General features: G+C 44.9%; 1 protein-coding gene across 4 annotated transcripts; it reads right to left on the minus strand.

The window, feature by feature from the left end:
- Positions 1–958: 958 nt before the first annotated feature.
- LOC125450070 (uncharacterized) lies at positions 959–17935 on the minus strand. 4 transcript variants are annotated; one of them, XM_059643192.1, is made up of 4 exons: positions 17743–17935; positions 15411–15523; positions 9102–9252; positions 959–2636 (listed from the first exon to the last, which is right to left on the minus strand). In XM_059643192.1, the coding sequence occupies exons 3-4, from the start codon at positions 9197–9199 to the stop codon at positions 1985–1987; spliced, it is 750 nt and encodes a 249-aa protein (XP_059499175.1). In that variant the 5' UTR covers positions 9200–9252; positions 15411–15523; positions 17743–17935; the 3' UTR covers positions 959–1984. The 4 variants fall into 4 exon arrangements, with proteins under 4 accessions (XP_059499175.1, XP_059499174.1, XP_059499177.1 ...); XM_059643191.1 differs by lacking the exon at positions 15411–15523; XM_059643194.1 differs by lacking the exons at positions 15411–15523; positions 17743–17935 and adding an exon at positions 15991–16116.
- Between the last annotated feature and the right edge of the window lie 729 nt (positions 17936–18664).

Below are 18664 nucleotides of genomic sequence, written 5' to 3' on the forward strand. Positions count from 1 at the left end.
ACATCATGCAACAGGGCTCACAATCCTTGTTTTCAGAAATCTGTGCCCAAACAAATAGTTTAACTACTCAAATGATAAAGAGTCATTTGTTGATGTTGGTCGCATTCAATTTGTAAATGCGGCCTCATGTTGTGTCATATCAGATAGGGCAAGGTTATTCTAACAGTCACTATCATCATTTTAATTTTGTAAATTTACAGAAAAACATCACAATGGGTATTGTCAGGAGATAATGCATGGGGCAGCACCAGTGGCTGTTTAAGTGAAACTGCTGGGCACTGTTTCCATCAGGAGTCCGGGTGTTGAGTTCAGCTCACTGTCAGCCCCTCTGGATCTTCCATTCATGTCGATGATGCAGTTGAAGTCTCCGGCCAGAATGACCAGTCTGGATGTCGCCAGCAGCAGTGGGAGCAGGATGGCCAGCCCCACACTCTTTCCCAGTGGAGTCTACACGTTAATTACTCTAAGGGCAACTTTTCTGGATGAGTCCGGCCTAATCTACACACATCCCAGGAAATATATGGTGCCTGTAAACAGTCTCAAAGTGAGCCTGATTGATTCGCCCTCCTGTCAGTACCTTCCCAATGATTGTTGCCTGTTTCACAGTCAGCCTCGTCTGATCTTCTCTTCCTGTGAGTGAATCCTGTGCGTCCTCTTCCATTTAGCCCGTGCCTTTGAGAATGCATTTGGATTCCCCTTCATGCTGCATTTCATTCTCTTCACTGTCTCGGTGCTCCCATGCACATCACTAGTCTCTCCATTTCCCTCCAGAATAGTTCTTGTGAATCCCACTCTCCTCCCCGCCCCCACCTGCCAGCAGCAATGTTGGAGAATCACCACAATGGGCATTGCCATTACTGCTCCAGCTCATTCATACTTCTTGACAAAACAGAAACACAACTCATCGACAGGAATATCTGGCATGTGAATGAGATAAACCATCCATCCAAAAGCAGAATGCTGTTGAATAATTGGATTAACTTTATTTTATAGCATATAACAGAAGCAGAAAAAAATCACGTGTAGTTATACATTCAACTCATTTCAGTGAATACAACTGTGCAAAGAAATGAGATCTCTGCTGTTCAAAAAATTCCATCAGCACAGCACTGGAGAGAGAGAACATTTGGAAATGGGATAGAAATTATAGATATTAATGATCAAGCTTGGGGAAAATGAGCATGGTGTGCACTCAAACTCTTAAACCATTTCACAAATGTACTGCTTCATTCAGCCAATTAAACCAGTCTCCCTCATTCTTTACTGGCCACCCTCCCATTGAATCTGTTCCACGCTCTGGGCCACCCACAATGTGGGACTCCCTTTCCCTTCCCAATTTGTCCTCATTACTCCAGGGATGTAGTTGATTCTTTTTCGAGTGTGTTTGATTTTTGGTGGACATCGTACTGTAGTTGTGACCAGGTTGGCCAGCTGTACTTCATAGAATATGAGTTTGCTGATTGGGCCTGATTTACAGCCCAAATGAGGGATCCCTGGCTGACAGATGAAAAGGGTGGGTGTTGGAGATGCTGACACTCTAGCACAGCATCAGTCAGAGGCAGCTACCAAAGTCAAAGACAGTTCATGCGTAAATAAAGGGTGACTTGAAGGTGGATACCAGCCTCAGTGTAGTTATTTCACATATATCTCCAGCACTGGGTTTGAATGTTACTATATACCATTCCGATTGTTGCCAAGTGATCAGCAGGGTCAGAATAAGTATGATATGGAGAATGTCAGAACAGTATTGTGTTGCTTTTGCACAAGCCTTGATAGACAGGAAGGAGAAGTTCTGCATGGAATCGATTTTGACTGTGAGGGACACTTGAATTTATTGAGTTGCTGATCGGCTCGATTCATTCAGTGATAAGCACAAAGGATATGAACGTATGTTGGTAAATTCGAATTATGATACTGATGCAAAATATCATAGATGTGTTCGAATCGGCCTGGCAGCCATTCACAGAAACACCCAGATCCCTTATTATGTGACATTGATCGTTGGCGCCTGGGAGATGCAATATTCCGGTGCAGAGCATTCTGTGCATCTGGTCCTGCCGACTCTATTACACCTTCTGACATGAAACCCCAAATTCCTCACTGCAGCCAGTTTATCCCTTATTTCCTGATCTGGTCTCGGAGCTTCACCAGATGCATATATTTGGCTGAAGGCGAAATATTTGTGAATGTGAGGTTCAGTCCATATGTCCTGAAATGGGGAATTTTGCAAGGGAGTAATTATTTCGCAATTCCCTGTGTTCGTGAAACAGTGATCCAGGCACGGGCTGTAGGTGGTATAGAGAATGATACAGCCCACCGGTTGGTCATTGTTCTGGGTTCTGTTATTCAGCAGATTTTGCAAAATTTGAGTCGCGTTTCTGTTCTCATTGATCTGGCCAGGGTACAGCAATTTACTTTCTGGGCAACGACTGCCGCTGTTCGGGGAGGCAGCGAGGTAATTTTGTCCTGGGTAGTTGAGGGAAGACCTCACACTGTGCATAATAAGATGAATGTTGGTGGGTTTCAAATGGACAGGTCCATGAGGTGTTCCACATTGCGAAGCAGGTAAAGCCACCAGGAAGGCCACATGTCCACTACTTTCATCGTGTGACACGTACCCGGATGCTTGGAGGAAACTGAAAGGTGTAACGTCAGGATGTTGGCCAAGAACGTAGAACAGACAACACTGCAGCACATTACAGGCCAATCAGCCCTCGATTCTGTGCTGACCTATTATCCGACTGTAAGATCAAAGTACCTTGCAGAGCCTACATTTCACTACCATCTATGTGCCTATCCAAGAGTCGGTTGTGCGTCCCCAATGTATCTGACTCCACTCCCACTGCTGTTAGCACATTCCACACACCCACCACTCTCTGTGTAAAGAGCCTACCTCTGATATCTCCCCTATACCTTCTCCAATCACCTTATGCCCCCTTGTCTTAGCCCTAGCTCCCCCAACCTTTCTTCATAAGACCTGCCCTTCAGTCTAGGTAGCATCCCGGTAAATTTCCTCTGTCCCCTCTTTAAAACTTCCATGTCCTTCCTATAATGAGATGACCAGAACTGAACATAACATTAACTCTGATTTTAAAGACCTGCAACATAATCTGGCAGCTCTTCAACTCAATTTCCCTGCTAACGAAGACCAACACACCATACGCCTTCTTAACAACCCAATCAACTTGGGTGGAAACTTTGAGGGATCAATGGACATGTACCCCAAGATCCCTCTGTTCCTCCACACTGCCGAGAATCCTGCCATTAACACTGCATTCAAATTCGAACTTCCAAAATGGATCACTTCACACTTTGCGAAGTTGAATTCCATCTGCCACTTTGCCCAACTCTGCATCCTGTCAATGTCCTGTTGCAACCTACAACAACCCTCCACAGTATCCACAACTCCAAAAACCTTTGTGTCATCACCAAACTTACTAACCCATACTACCCATACTTCCACTTCTGCATCCAAGTCATTTAGAAAGATCACAAAGAACAGACGTCCCAGAACAGATCTCTGCGGAACACTGCTGGTTACTGAGCTCCAGGATGAACACTCTCCAACTACTGCCACCCTCTATTCGCTATTGGAAAGCTAGTACTCTATCCAGACAGCCAAATCTCCCTGAATCCCATGCTTCCTTCTGATCTGAAGGAGCCTACCATGAGCAACCTTGACAAATGCCTGACTGAAATCCAGATACACCACATCCACTGCTGTACCTTCATCAATGTGTATTGTCACATCCTCAAAGAATTCACGAAGGCTTGTGGGGCATGACCCGCCTCTCACAAAACCATGTTGACTACTTCTAATCAAACTATGCTTTTCGAAATAATCATCAATACTATCTCTCAGAATCCTGTCCAATAACTTGCTCATCACAGAAGGAAGACTGACTGGTCTGTAATCCCCAGGATTATCCCTATTGCCTTTCTTGAACAAGGGAGTAACATTTACTCCCGTCTCGTCATCTGGTATGACTCCAGTGGGCAGTGAGGACGCAAAGATCATTGCCATTGGCGCAAGAATGTTTTCCCTTGCTTCCCATGGAAACCTTGGGTACATCTCATCTGGACCAGGGGACTTATCTATCCTCATGTTTTTCAAACCTTCTAGCATATTCTCCTTTTTCACATCAACCTGTTCGAGCATATCTGCTTGTTTCACGCAGTCCTCACAAGGTCGCTCTCACCGGTGAATACTGATGCAAAGTATTCATTAAGGACCTCCCCCACTTCCTCTGACTCCACACACAAGTTCCCTCCACTACCCCCGGTGTTTCTACCCTCACTCTGACCATTCTCTTGTTCCTCACATAAGTATAGAACCCCTTGGGGTTTTGCTTAATCCTGTCCGCCAAGGCTTTTTCATACACCCTTGTAGCTCTTCTGATCCACTCTTCTGTTACTTCTTGGCTACCTTACAGCCCTCCACAGCTCTGTCCGATCCTTGCTTCCTCAACCTTCAATAAGCTTCCTTCTTCCTCTTCACTAGATGTTCCACATGCCTTGTCATCCAGATGTCAGTCACCTTACCATCCCTTCCTTGCCTCAGTGGGACAAACCTATCCAATACACATCGCAAGTGCTCCCTAAGCAACCCCCACATTTCTGTCATGCGTTTCCCTGAGAACATGAATTCTCAGTTTCTTCTCCACAGTTCTTGCCACAGAGCATTGTAACAACCTCTCCACCAACTACATACTTTCACATACCGTCTGCTCCATGAATGTTGCGAAGGTCAGGAAGTTGTGATCACTATCAGCAAAACGCTCTCCCACAGAGAGATTTGACACCTGGCCTGGTTCATTACCAAGCACCAAATACAATATGGCCTCCCCTCTAGTTGGCTGACCTACATATTGAGTCAGAAATCCTGCCTGGACACACCTGACAAAATCTGCCCCATCCAAACTATTTGCACTCAGGAGTTTCCAGCCGATATTATTGAATTGGAAGTGATCCATAATAACAACCCCATTACTTCTACACCTTTCCAAAATCTGCCTCCCAATCTGTTCCTCAGTGTCTCTGTTGCTATTGGGGTTTCTCTTGAAACCTCCCAATGAAGTGTCTGTTCCTTCCCTGTTTCTGACTTCCACCCATACTGACTCAGTCGACAAATCCTCATTGACAATTTCCCTTTCTCCAGCTGTGATAACATTCCTGATTAGCAATGACACTCCTCACCTCTCTCACCTCCCTCCCTATTTCCTTTGAAATATCTAAACCCCAGAACGTCCAACAACCATTCTTGCCCCTGTGTTCTCCAACTCTCTGCAATGGCCACAGCATTCTCGTCCAAAGTACTGATCCATGCTCTTAAGTTCGTCACCCTTATTCTAGGCACTTCTTGCATTAAAATAGACACACTTCAATCCATCCCTCTGACTGCAACTTTGCCAGATCAACTGTCTATTCTTCCTCACAGACTCTCTGCATGCTGTACCTGCTTCTATACCAGTCACCACTTCCTCTGATCCGTAGCTCTGGTTCCCATCCCCCTGCCAAACTCGTTTCAAACCTCCCAAAGAGCTCTAGCAATCATCCCACCCAGGGTATTGGTGCCCCTCCAGTTCACATGCAATCCATCCTTCTTGTACAGGTTCTACCTTCTCCAGAAGGTATCTCAATGATCCAAATATCTGAAACCCTCCCTCCTTCAACAGCTCTGTAGCCATGTGCTCAGCTGCACTCACTCTTTATTCCTAGCCTCACTAGCCCGTGGCACTGGTAGTAATCCTAAGATTACTACTCTGCTCACCCAGCCTTTTAGCTAACTCACTATATTGGCTTTTCAGGTCCTCATCCCATTTCCATGCTAGTCATTGTTACCGATGTGTACAACAACTTCTGGCTGCTCTCCCTCCCTTCTGTCAACTTCATCCGAGACATCCCTGTCCCTGGCAGCCGGGAGGCAACATACCATCCAGGAGTCTCGTCCAGGATCACAGAATCTCCTGCCTGTTCCCCTAAGCATTGAATCTCCAAGAACTACCACTATCCTGTTCTTCCCCTATTCCCTCTGAGGCTCAGTGCCAGTGACCTGGCTATTATGGCTTTCCCCGGAAGGTAAAACCCCCAGCGGTATCCAAAGCGGGATACTTATTATTGAATGGAATGGCCACAGGGGATCTCTGCACTGTCTTCTTATTCCCTTTCCCTCTCCTCACAGTCACCCAGCTACCTTTATCCTGTAAAATGGGTGTGACAACTTCCCTGTAATTTCTATCTATCAGCCCCTCTGCCTCCCGAACGATCCGGAGTTAATTCCGGTCCAGTTCACGAACGCGGTCTGTGAGCAGCTGGAATTGGGTGCGCTTCTCGCAGGTGAAGTCAGAAGGGACATGAACAGTGACCCTTATCTTCCACATCCTACAAGAGGAGCGTGCAACTGTCCAAGCTTCCATCCCCTCTACTCTAGTTGCCAAAAGAGATAAAGATAAAAAAAACCTTACTGTGCCCCCACACAGTCTTTCACCTTTGGTGAGAGGAGGAGGATGGATGGGAGACACTGCTCGTGTAGTGTTTTGGGTTTAGCCAATGCCTGAGTATATTAGCTCAGTTAGTTGGCTCCCCCCTGTGAGCGCACTCACCACTCCCACTGCTGAATTAGGGATGGATTGTGGGTGAACCATTCTTTTTGCGCTGTCAATGGGCTCAGTTTGAGCTGTGTTACTTGGAACATGTCCTATCATTTTGCAGAAACTGTAAATTTGCAATTCACAATTCAACTTCCTGCATTGAAAGGTCCAAGTTGATTGAGTTTTTTCCCCCCGCTGTCCCAACATTGTGGCAAATTCTGGGACCACATTGGTGACTGAGAAATTTAAATAGAGAGCCAGGGCAACAGGTCATGTGATGGACAGAAACACAGAGACAAGTAGAAGGAACTGCAGCAAAAATAGTCAAGTGGTTACATATGACAACAGAGAGAAAATGAAATGAAAGAAATCATGGAAAGTGTGAGTGAAATTTTGAGAAAGATAGAGATGTCAACTGACACAAAACGCTTCATGTCCAATTCCCTGCCTTTTCCCCGTCTTCCTTGATTCCCCGACTGATCAAGAGTCCATCAATCGCAACCTGAAACATACACAAAGATTCTGCTCCCACAGATCTCTGTGGCAAAGACGTTCAAAAAACCTGAACATTCTGCAAGAAGAAATTTCTCCTCTTCTCAGTCTTAGGTTTACATACAACTGTGTAGAAAGATGGAATGGTCCCTCGAGCTGTATTTGGCATTCCACAAGATTATGCCATCTCAGTGTTTCCAATTCCCTTTTCCCACCTTATCTTAATTATCTTGTCGAAGAAGAATCTAACCATCTCAACCTTAACATTCACTGAAATTGTCTCTACTGCATTGTGGACAGAAATTTCAGTGTTTCACAGCGCTCTGAGAGAGGAAAAAATATAATCTCATCTCTGTCTGGATAGGGGAAAACCTTTTGAAACATTGCCCCTAGTTCTACACTGATCCATAAGAGGAAACACCCTTTCCAATTCCATCCAGTTAAAACCATTCTGAACATTATAATGCCATCATTGCTGACTGCTCTGAATCCCAGTGAACAGAAGGGGAGTCTGTACAAATTTTCTGAAGACGCAGCTTGCTGAATGAAGGTAACAAATGAGCAAGCATCTCCAACTTATCTGCATCCTGCCTTAACCAAGGAGTCCAAAACCACATACAATATTCCAGACTGGTCTCATCAGTGCCCTGCATGACAGAAGCAGAACATTGTTACACGTCTTTGTGCAAATCCTCCTGCAATAAATCACAGAATGCCACCAGCCTTCTTCAGAACTTGCTGCATCTTCATTTTAAGACACTTTAACTGATTCACAATTCGATACCTCATGAGGGGTATAGATAAGGTTAATGGTGGGTGCCTTTTCGTTAGGATGGGGCATTTCAAGATGTGGGGGCTTTTTAAGTTGAGAAGCGAGAGATTTAAAATGGACATTCGGGGCAACTCTTTTTTTTAAAAAAACACAGAGAATGATTTGCAAGTAGAATGAAATTCCAAAGGCAGGAATGGATGTGAGTACAGTTATAAAGTTTAAAAGACATTTAGATAAATACATGAATAAGAAAGTTTTGGAGGGATATGGACCAGATGCAGACAGGTGGGACTGGTTTAGTTTGGGATTTTCAATGGATAGGACTGGTTGGACTGTGCTGTGTGAAACGATCATTCCATAATTGTGACCATGATGGAGGTACCAGTTTTGGACTGGGATGGACAAGGTCACAATCCACATAAGACCAGGTTAATGTCCAGCAGGTTTACTTGGAATCACAAGGATCAGAGCGCTGCCTCATCAGGTGGTGATTGTGTAGTTGTGGAACAGAAAGAGTTTGGGAGTTAAAGAACAGGTGTAGCACAACTCTTAACCAGAAGAACTGAAGTAAGAGACAGAAAGAAAACATTTGCAGACAGTCAGGAAATGTGTGTAATATTGAAGCAGGTTGAGGGAGACAAAGGCAACATGAGAGACAGAAATAGTAGGAATTGCAGATGCTGGAGAATCTGAGATAACAATGTGGAGAGTTGGATGAACACGGCAGGCCAAACGGCATCAGAGAAACAGGAAGACTTGATGTTTCGGGCCTAGACCCTTCTTCAGAAACGTTGAGCCTTCCTGCTCCACTGATGCTGCTTGGCCTGCTGTGTTCATCCAGCTCTGCACCTTATTATCTCAACATGAGAGATAAGCTGGATGATGCAGTGAACAGTCAAATCTTGCCTGAGTGTAATTTGGGCATTTTCTTCAACCCTCACTTTGATGATTTATTGCACTCTCCTTTTTTTAGGCTCAGTGGTCAGTGTCGAGTTCCCTCAACACTGTGACCCCGTGAAACCTGGCAACAATTTCATTGGATGTCCGTTCCTCAGGGGAGCAATGAAAATCTTGGTTTGTGGGTTGAGACATAATCCACACAGCTACAGAATCCTCACAAAACCTGCTATGCACTTTCCATTTATTACCAGTGTGCAACAGGCAAGGAGGCTAGATTTGATTGAACATTGAGTGCAGCCAGAAGCTCACAGAGCTGGTCAGGTAAGATCTGCTTCAGTTCCACTTACCGGAGAACAAGGAAAGACAAGACATCGTTATTCAGTTCAGCTGCATCTGACATGGGGATCGTGAACAGCAACAACAGGAACAGACAGAGTGTGCGCATTTTGAAATTTGTCAGCACCCTTTGATTGTACCACAGGGAGAACACGGATGAAACTGAAAAAAATGAAAAGAAAACAACTTGTTCAATTCATGACTTCATTAGGGAGAGACTGAAAGACTTCGAGGGACTCATGTCAGCAAACAGAAAATTTATCGCTATTGTTGCAGGTGCTACATTACCATTTTTTATACAGAAGTTCTGGTTGTAGCACGTGGGTACGACTTGTGGATAAAGATTGGGATTTCTTCCAGGAGTTACAGATTATAGCCCAGCTTTCTTGGTAAGTGTAACAGGCCAAAAGTTCTCTTGGGAGGTCATTGGAGGATATGTGTAATCAGTCTCCAAGACGAGCTGAAATTCGACAATCTCCACAACAATTTGCACTTAATAGCACCTTTCAAGGCTTCATCCATCCCATTGGATATTTCACAGCTTTCCAGCACTGCAGACTGATCACAAACTTGCCCTGAGATAGGAAGAACTGCCAAAGCAGGAGTCACAGATAACGCAGTGTCGAGTTGGAAGATCGGAGCATGCCAGGCAACATCAGAGGAGCAGGAAATTAGATATTTCAGGTCAGAACACTTCTTCAGAGCTTGGGGAGGGTAGAGGGAGCTCGGAAATAAATGGGGCGTTGTGCTGGGGAAGGTAGTTGGGATGGTGATTGGTGAGTGCAGTTAAAGGGTGTGGGGATTGGTCGGTGAGGTGGGAGGAGCAAATAGGTGGGAGAGAAGATGGAGAGTTTGTGTCAGGTCCAGGAGGTGGGGGTGAGGGGGAGGGTTGCTCATTGGAGGAGGCCAGGTGGGGAGATTTTCAAGCTGGTAAAACCCACATTTAGGCCATTGGGCTGCAGGCTCCGAAGGTGGAATATGAGATGCTGCTCCTCCAGTTTGTGGGAGATATCGTTGTGACAGTGGAGGAGGTCCAGGATGGAAATGTCACCCAAGGATTGGAAGGGGGACTTGAAATGGTTTGCGACTGGAAGGTGTTATTGTTTGTCACAAACACAGCGCAGGTGCTGTACAAACTGACCCTACTCTTGGTCCAGTTATTCACAATACATGTCAGTAATTTTAATAAGTAAATCCAGGGGAAAATATCCAGGTTTGATGACAATCCAAAACTGAGAATCATTGTGACTGATGTGAAGCAGGTGAGGAGGCTTCAGAATGATATAAACACATTGGGTAAACATGTGGAAGATGCAAATGTGAAGTTATCCACATCAGTAAAAATAAACAGAGCATGAGAGGATTCTTCAAATAATGATAGAATGGGGCACTATTGGCATCTGGAAGGAGTGTATGGATAGGATGGGACATTTAGCACTTGTGTGCAGGAGGCTGAGGAGTGAGTGACCTGACAGAGGTTGAAAAATCATGAGGGGCAAAGGTCAGCTGAACAGCAAAGGTCTTTTCCCTCGGGGAGGGGAGGGAAGTTCAAAACTAGAGAGCTTAACTTTTTTAGCTGAGAGGAGAGAGATTAAAAACATTTGAGGGGCAATCTTTTCACATAAAGGGTGCTTCATATGAGGATTGAACTGTCAGAGGAAGTGGGAGATGCAGGAACAGTTAGAAAATTTAAAAGGTGTTTCAGACAGGCACAAGAATATGAAAGAAGAAGAGGCATTTGAGCCAAACGTAGGCAAATGGGAACAGTTTATAGAACATAGAACACAGAAAAGTACAGCACAGTACAGGTCCTTCGGTCCTCGATGTTGTCCTGTGGACTAATCCTCATCCAAAAATAAAATAACCTAACATACATTCCGCTCCATGTGCATGTCCAGCAGTCGCTTAAATGTCACTAATGACTCTGCTTCCACGACTACCACTGGCAAAGTATTGCATGCACTCACAACTCTCTGGGTGAAGAACCTCCCTCTAACGTCTCCTCTACACCTTTCTCCTAACACCTTAAAACTATGACCCATCATGGCAGTCAATCCTGCCCTGTGGAAAAGTCTCCGGCTGTCGACTCTATCCATGCCTCTCATTACCTTGTACACCTCGATCAAGTCACCTCTCTTCCTCCTTCTCTCCAGAGAGAAAAGTCCGAGCTCAGTCAACCTCTCCTTGTAAGACAAGTCCTCCCGTCCAGGCAGCATCCTGGTAAACCTCCTGTGCACCCTCTCCAAAGCCTCCACATCTTTCCTATAATAGGGCAACCAGAACTGGACACAATATTCCAATTGTGGTCTCACCAGGGTTTTGTAGAGCTGCAGAAAAACTTTGTGGCTCTTAAACTCGATCCCCCTGTTAATGAAAGCCAAAACACCATATGCTTTCTTAACAACCTTATCCACTTGGGTGGCAACATTGAGGTATCTATGCACTTGAACACCAAGATCCTGCATTTCCTCCACACTGCTGAGAATCCTGCCTTTAATCCTGTATTCAGCACTTAAGTTCGACCTTCCAAAACGCATCACTTCGCATTTATCCAGGTTGAACTCCATCTGCCATTTCTCAGCCCAGATCTGCATTGTCAATGTTTCGCTGAAGCCTGCAATAGCCCTCGATACTAGCAACGGCACCTCCAACCTTTGTGTCATCAGCAAACATACTAACCCACCGCTCAACTTCCTCATCCAAGTCATTTATTAAAACTACAAAGAGCAGAGGCCCAAGAACAGAACATCGCCAATCACTCTCTGCCACCCGTCAGCCAACCAATTCTGAATCCAGACAGCCAAGTCACCCTGTACCCCATACATCTTGAGTTTATGAATGAGCCTGCCGTGGGGAACCTTATCAAGTGCCTTGCTGAAGTCCATGTACACCACATCCACTGCTTGACCCTCGTCAAACTGTCTCGTGAAATCCTCAAAGATCTCCATAAGATTTGTAAGGCATGACCTGCCCGTCACAAAGCTATGCTGACTCCCTTTAAGCATGCTATGCGTTCTTAATAGTCATAAATCCTATCCCTCAGAATTCTTTCCGAAACCTTGCTGACCACAGATGTAAGACTGACTGAGTTGGACAGATAAATGACAGATGGAGTTCAATCTGGGCAAATGCGAGGTGATGCATTTTGGAAGATCAAATTCAAGGGTGATCTTTTCAGTGAATGGGAAAGTCTTAGGGAAAGTTGATGAACAGAGAGATCTGGGTGTTCAAGTCCATTGCTCCCTGAAGGTGACAACGCAAGTCAATAGGGTGGTCAAGGCGGCATATGGCTTGCTTGCCTTCATTGGGCAGGGTATTGAGTCCAAGAGTTGGCAGGCCATGTTGCAGTTGTATAGGACTTTGGTTCGGCCACATTTGGAGTACTGTGTACAGTTCTGGGCGCCACACGACCAAAAGGATGTGGATGCTTTGGAGAGGGTGCAGAGAAGGATCACCAGGATGTTGCCTGGTATGGAGGGTGCTAACTATGAAGAGAGCTTGAGTAGATAAGGATTATTTTCATTAGAAAGAGATTGAGGGGGGACCTGATTGAGGTCTACAAAATCATGAGGGGTATAGACAGGTTGGATAGTAAAAAGCTTTTGCCCCAGAGTGGAGGGCCCAATTACTGGGGGTCATGAGTTCAAAGTGAGTGGAGGAAAGTTTAAGGGAGATATGCGTGGAAAGTTCTTTACACAGAGGGTGATGGGTGCCTGGAATGCGTTGCCAGCGGAGGTGGGAGACGCAGACACGTTAGCGTCTTTTAAGATATATTTGGACAGGTACATGGATGGGCAGGGAGCAAATGGACACAGACCATTAGAAAATAGATGACAGGTTAGACAGAGGATCTTGATCGGTGCAGGCTTGGAGGGCCGAAGGGTCTGTCCCTGTGCTGTAACTTTCTTTGTTCTTTGTTCTTCGTCTGTAATTTCCTGGGATTTCCCTATTCCCTTTCTTGAAAAGAGGAAGAACATTTGCCTCCGGTACGACTCCCAAGGAGAGTGAGGAAGCAAAGATCTTTGCCAGCAGCTTCGCAACCTCCTTTCTCGCTTCCCAAAGAAACCTGGGATAAATCTGGTCTGGTCCTGGGGACTTATCAATCTTCATGTTTGCCAAAATTTCCAGCACATCAACTTCCTCAATCTCGATCTGTTCAAGCCTGTTTCCCTCCTCCTCAAAGTTCTCATTCACAACAACGTCCCTTTCCTTTGTGAAAACTGAAGCAAAAAAAAAACTCATTTAGGGTTTCCCCTAACTGCTCAGACTCCACGCACAAGTTCCCTACGCTATCCCTGATCAGCCCTACCTTCTCCCTGATCATTCTCTTATTCCTCACGTATGAGTAATATGCCTTCGGGTTCTCCCTCATCCTTCCTGACAAGCCGTTCTCGTGCCCCCTCCTGGCTTCCCTCAGTTCCTTCTGAGCAAGCCTGTAATCCTCTAAAGCTGTGCTACACCCTTGCTTCCACCACCTTACATAAGCTGCCTTATTTTCTTTTTGATGAGAAGCACTTCTGTTCCTGTCATCCAAGGCTCCTTAATCTTACCCCTTCTTACCTGTCTCAGAGGAACAAATTTATGCATCACTCGCAACAACTGCTCCTTAAACAGTCTCCACATGTCTGTTGTGCCCTTTCTGTGGAACAATACTCCCAATCTGTACTTCCCAACTCCTGTCTGATATTGTCATGTTTTCCTTTTCCCCAGTTAAATATCTTCCTCTGGTAACTGCTCCTTTCCCTTTCCTAGGCTATGGTAAATGTGAGCCTGTTGTGGTCACTGTCACCAAAGTGTTCTCCCACCACAAGATCTGACACCGGTCCTGGCTCATTGCGAGGACCAAATCCAAAATGGCCTCCCCCCTCGTCAGGCTGTCCACATATGGAGTAAGGAAACCCGACTGAACACACCTGACAAAAATGGCTCCATCCAAACCATCTGCACTAAGGGGGTTCCAATCAATGTTGGGAAAGTTGAAGTCACCCATAACAACAACCCTGTTACGTTTGCACTTTTCAACAATCTGCTGGCCGATGAGTTCTTCGATCTCCCGACTGCTATTTGGGTGCCTGTAGAAAACCCCCAATGAGGTGACTGCTCCCTTGCTGTTCCTAACTTTCACCCATACTGACTCAGTCGACAAACCTTCCTTGGCAACCTCAACCCATACACCTCAGTAGACGAGTCCTCATCAAAAGTTCTTTCAGCCACCGTTATACTGTCCTTGACTAACAAAACCACACCTCCCCCTCTTTTTCCACCTCCCCTGACCTTAATAAACACTGGAACCTGCAACATCCATTCCTGACCCTGCTCTATCCAAGTCTCCGAGATGGCCACTGCATCGAAGTCCCAGACACCTATCCAAGCTGCATGCTCACTTACCTTCTACCTTATTTAGTTTGGGCATGGGCAAGTTGGACCGAAGGGTCTGTTTCCATGTTGTATAAATCTATGACTATGTGGCTGTCCTTGTCCAGTGGTCATTGAAATCAAAAATGAAGGTGTAGTAGGGCAGCAATGTGTTAGAAAGGCAAACAGCATGTTGGCCCTCCTTACGTGAGAATTTCAGTACAGCTTGTAACTTTGTACAATTAGTGAGGCCACAGCTGGTGTATTACGTACATTCTTGTTCCAGGTACCTACAGAAACAGGTACCTGCTGTGAAGAGACAGGAGTAAGAATTTCCCAGAATAATGAAAATCGAAAGAACTGTGTATAATGTAAATCAGGAATAAAAACAAAGTTGCTGGAGAACCTCAGCAGGTTTGGCAGCATCTGTGAAGGAAAAAAGAAAAACAGTGTTGATGCTTCGGGTCCGGTGACCCTTCCTCAGATCCTTTCCCAGAATAATCCCTGCTGTGCCAGGTTAGCCCTGTGAGGAGTGTTGAGCTTGAGTGAGTCTGCACTCACTGGATGATATTTGAAGGTGAAGTGTCTCATTGATGTGTATCGAATTCTGCCAGGGCTCAGGATGCAATGATAATGTTTCCCCCATCCTGGGAATCCAGATAAAGGGATCACAGTCTCAGGATACACATGGGAAACCACTTGTAATTGAGATGATGACAAATGTGTTCATTCAGAGAGTGGTGACCATCTGGAGACCTGTGCCACAAAAGGCTGTGGAGACGAAAGTACTGATTTTTTTTTTGTTCAAAAAAGAAACAGATAGATTTCCAGAAGCTAACATTGTAGGTGGGTATGGGAAATGAACAAGGATATAATTTTGCAAGAAGCCATCAGCCAGGATCATAATGGAAGGTGGAACAGGGCTGATGGGAAGCTCACCAATTCTCCCATTGCACATTTTTTACCTATTTTTAGCTTTTGTTGTCAGGTATTCAACCTTTCTTCTTTCCAGGCCTGCTATCCATTCTCTACTTGTTCACTCAACTTTTTCATATGTCATGGAATGGACCAAAACTCCCTAAAAAAAAGCAAGGAGATAATCTGGACATGAACTTTCATTTCCAGGCAAGAAAATGGTGCTGCATTCCGGATGTGATTTGAATCGTCAAACCACTGAGCTTTTTGCAAAACACACTGTATTCTTAGTCCATAATTAAAATGCAAACAAAAAATTGACAGAACGTTAACATTATTGAAATATTTAAATCATGTGTTGTTTGACGACTAATCAACTGACCCAATATTGCAACATCCCATGAACATCACTTGCAAATGCAAATCCAACAATTCAACAGATTCCACCCCAGAAGAAGGATCAACAACAGGATGAACCTTGCACGCAGAGAGAGAGAGCTGTATCTAGCGGTTCCAACTCCATCAAGTCAATTTCAACAATTAAAAGCAAAACTAAAACCTTGGGTCTGAGTGAGACTGACTCTGCCCATTCCTGCTTCTTTTGTTTACTTTGAACAAAAAAATACTTACTCTGCTATTCATGGAGCTGACACCCCAGCACCTGCTTCACAACTCCTTTGTGAAGAGAAACCGAACAGAACAAATCCCTCTGAAAGGTATATGTTGTCACACACACATCTCTCTCTCTCTCTCTTTCGGCTGTATTTTCATCACCCCTCCCCTGCCCATCACACCACCCCCGAACCCAGTCTTCAGTATCAATACCACTTCTTCCCGACTGCTGTCAGTTCTGTTGAATGGTCACCAGACTCGAAGCAGTAACTGTTTTCTTCTTACAGATGTTGCCAGATCTGCTGAGGTTCGATGTTTAGTTTAATAATTTCAAACACAGTTAGTGGTGGATAATGACGTTTGATTTAGCCAGCATGTACACCAAAATGCAAAAGCTAAAATTTCTCCACTGTTACTGCGGGGGTTCTGTCTGACTCCCTGTACTCTCATCTAGACACCGTACTATCTCTGAGCGCAGACAGAATCCAAAGTGCAGAGCCAAACTTATGCTTCTGCCCCCTGGAACACAATTGCCCGATAATCACCCCCTGAATGAGACACCGGCCTGCACAGAGTTCAGACTTTATTACATTGACCTGGAGTCATTTGCTCTGACTGCGGTTGGTACAGATCACACAAGCGTGGACCAACATACCCACAGTACAGCTGGAAATTGTCGTTTACCATCCATCCAAATGATATTGCAGTTAAAGGATTAGAATTCAATTCGTGCCTTTTCCACATTTTCACTGACATCATCTTATCAAACCCGGTATTCAGAAATATAATGTCACGAATTCAGTAACATGCTTCAGAAAGAGAGAGAGACAGGCTGACAGAGTAAGAGTGAGAAAGAGATAGACAGAGAGAGAGCAAAATTAAACAGAAAGAAGGATGCAGAGAGAAAGACACACAGAGAGAGAGAGAGAGAGTGAGACAGTGATGGGGTGGGGACAGACAATGAGAGAAAGAAACTGTGTGTTAGAGAAAGTGACAGGTGGAGACAGACAGGGAGAAACAGAGCATGAGAGACAGACAGAGAGAGAGAGAGAGATACAGAGTGAGGGAGACGGAGACAGGGAGTGAGAGAGATAGAATGAGGTGCATTTGAGTGAGAGAAACACAGAGACAGAGAAAGAGAGAGAGAGAATGTGTGTGTAAGGGAGAGGGAGTGAGTGAGGGAGAAACAGGCAGTGTGAGAGACATTGTGAGAAAGAAAGACAGTGAGAGAAAGAGAGTTTGAGACATGGTGGGACAGAGAGTGAGGGAGACAGTGAGACAGACATACAGAGCGAAGGAACGAGAAAGAGAGGCAGAGAGAGAGAGGCAGTGAGTGATCAATAGTGGGAGAGACAGTGAGAGATACTGTGATAGACAGAAAGAGAAACAGAGAGTCAGACAGGAGACACAGAGAGAGGCACAAGGAGAGAGAGGAGGGTAAAGAGAAGAAAGAACAGTGAGAAAGAGAAAGGGAGAGTTTGACAGAATCAGCGAAAGGAACAGAAAGAGGAAGAACAATAGTGAGTGAGAGAGAGAGGGAAAGAAAGAGTGAAAAGTAGGACAGAGAGAGAGAGAGAGAGAGAGAGAGACAGATGGAAAAAGTGAGTGAGGCAATCAGTAATTGAAAGAGACATCGAGAGGGAGGCCCTGAGGCAGAGAGAATAAGAGAGACAGAGCGCAAGAGAAAGGTGGGAGAGTGGGAGAGAGAGATAGAAATTGAACCGAGTGGAGAGAACCAGCCTGACAGAGGCACAATCATGATTCACTGACCTGAAACACCTCTTCTCTGAGCTACTGAACATCTCTGTCCTTGAGTCCTCAATTTATGTCACTGCCCATGTTGGGCCACTCCCTGCTTTGATTTGGGCAGACATTTACAGCTTGACAAAACAATGTTCTTGGCCAAATGAAATGCAGCATCCGTCTCTGAGGCCAACAGGCAGAGAATGCCAAGTGTAAAACAGAATTCAATTGTATTTGCATGTCCCTTTGATTCAGACCCATTTGATGACTAAACTCTGGGTGGCTGGTTCCAGACTGTCCTCAAGGTGAGACATTTATTCAGTATCCAACATTTCAAAACATGTGTTTAATTACATAAACTCGATATTTTTTAAATGAGGTAAATAGTTTCATGTGCAATACTACTGCCATCTGACGAAATACTGTTAAGTTGAACTCTCCTCTGGAAACGTATCCTTCCTTCATAAGATCAGCAATAGCATGCACTTTACTGAAAGGCACAAACCATTTGAAATCTGGCAAGTTGACAACCTGACAGTGAAGCATTGCCTCACCACTGCTCCTGTTAATGTGACTGTCTGTGTACTCTGTGGTTTGAACAGCTTGCATTTAAAATGAATATTTTAACTATTTCAACATTTGTGATAAATTTAAGTTCCAGCCATGAGTAGAAGTCCCACAAGATCTCATCATCGGGAAGGGAAAGATTGTTATCAATCAAAGGAAAAGATGTGCAAAGCTGAATTTGGGGTGAGGGGGGGCACCTTGTGGTGCAGTGGGAATGAACATGTTAATTAGAAAAATAGGTTACTTTAAATCAATAGTTACAAAGCTGACGTTAAGCTCCAGGCCTGGGGTTCGGAACACTTTTAAATTCAGCAAATCAGGACTCATAAAACAAAGCATTAAGAGAGAAAACAGCATGAAATTAAAATAGTGAGAGACATAA

The sequence above is a fragment of the Stegostoma tigrinum genome, chromosome 49, assembly GCF_030684315.1.
Source record: "Stegostoma tigrinum isolate sSteTig4 chromosome 49, sSteTig4.hap1, whole genome shotgun sequence".
Lineage (NCBI taxonomy): Eukaryota > Metazoa > Chordata > Chondrichthyes > Orectolobiformes > Stegostomatidae > Stegostoma > Stegostoma tigrinum.

Excerpts from the sequence above, each read along its gene's own strand:
- LOC125450070 (XM_059643191.1), bottom strand. The coding sequence starts at position 9,199 with ATGCGCACACTCTGTCTGTTCCTGTTGTTGCTGTTCACGATCCCCATG. Across the intron at positions 2,637-9,101 it reads TTGTCTTTCCTTGTTCTCCG|TTTCCTCCAAGCATCCGGGT; the intron begins GTAAGTGGAACT and ends TACACCTTTCAG.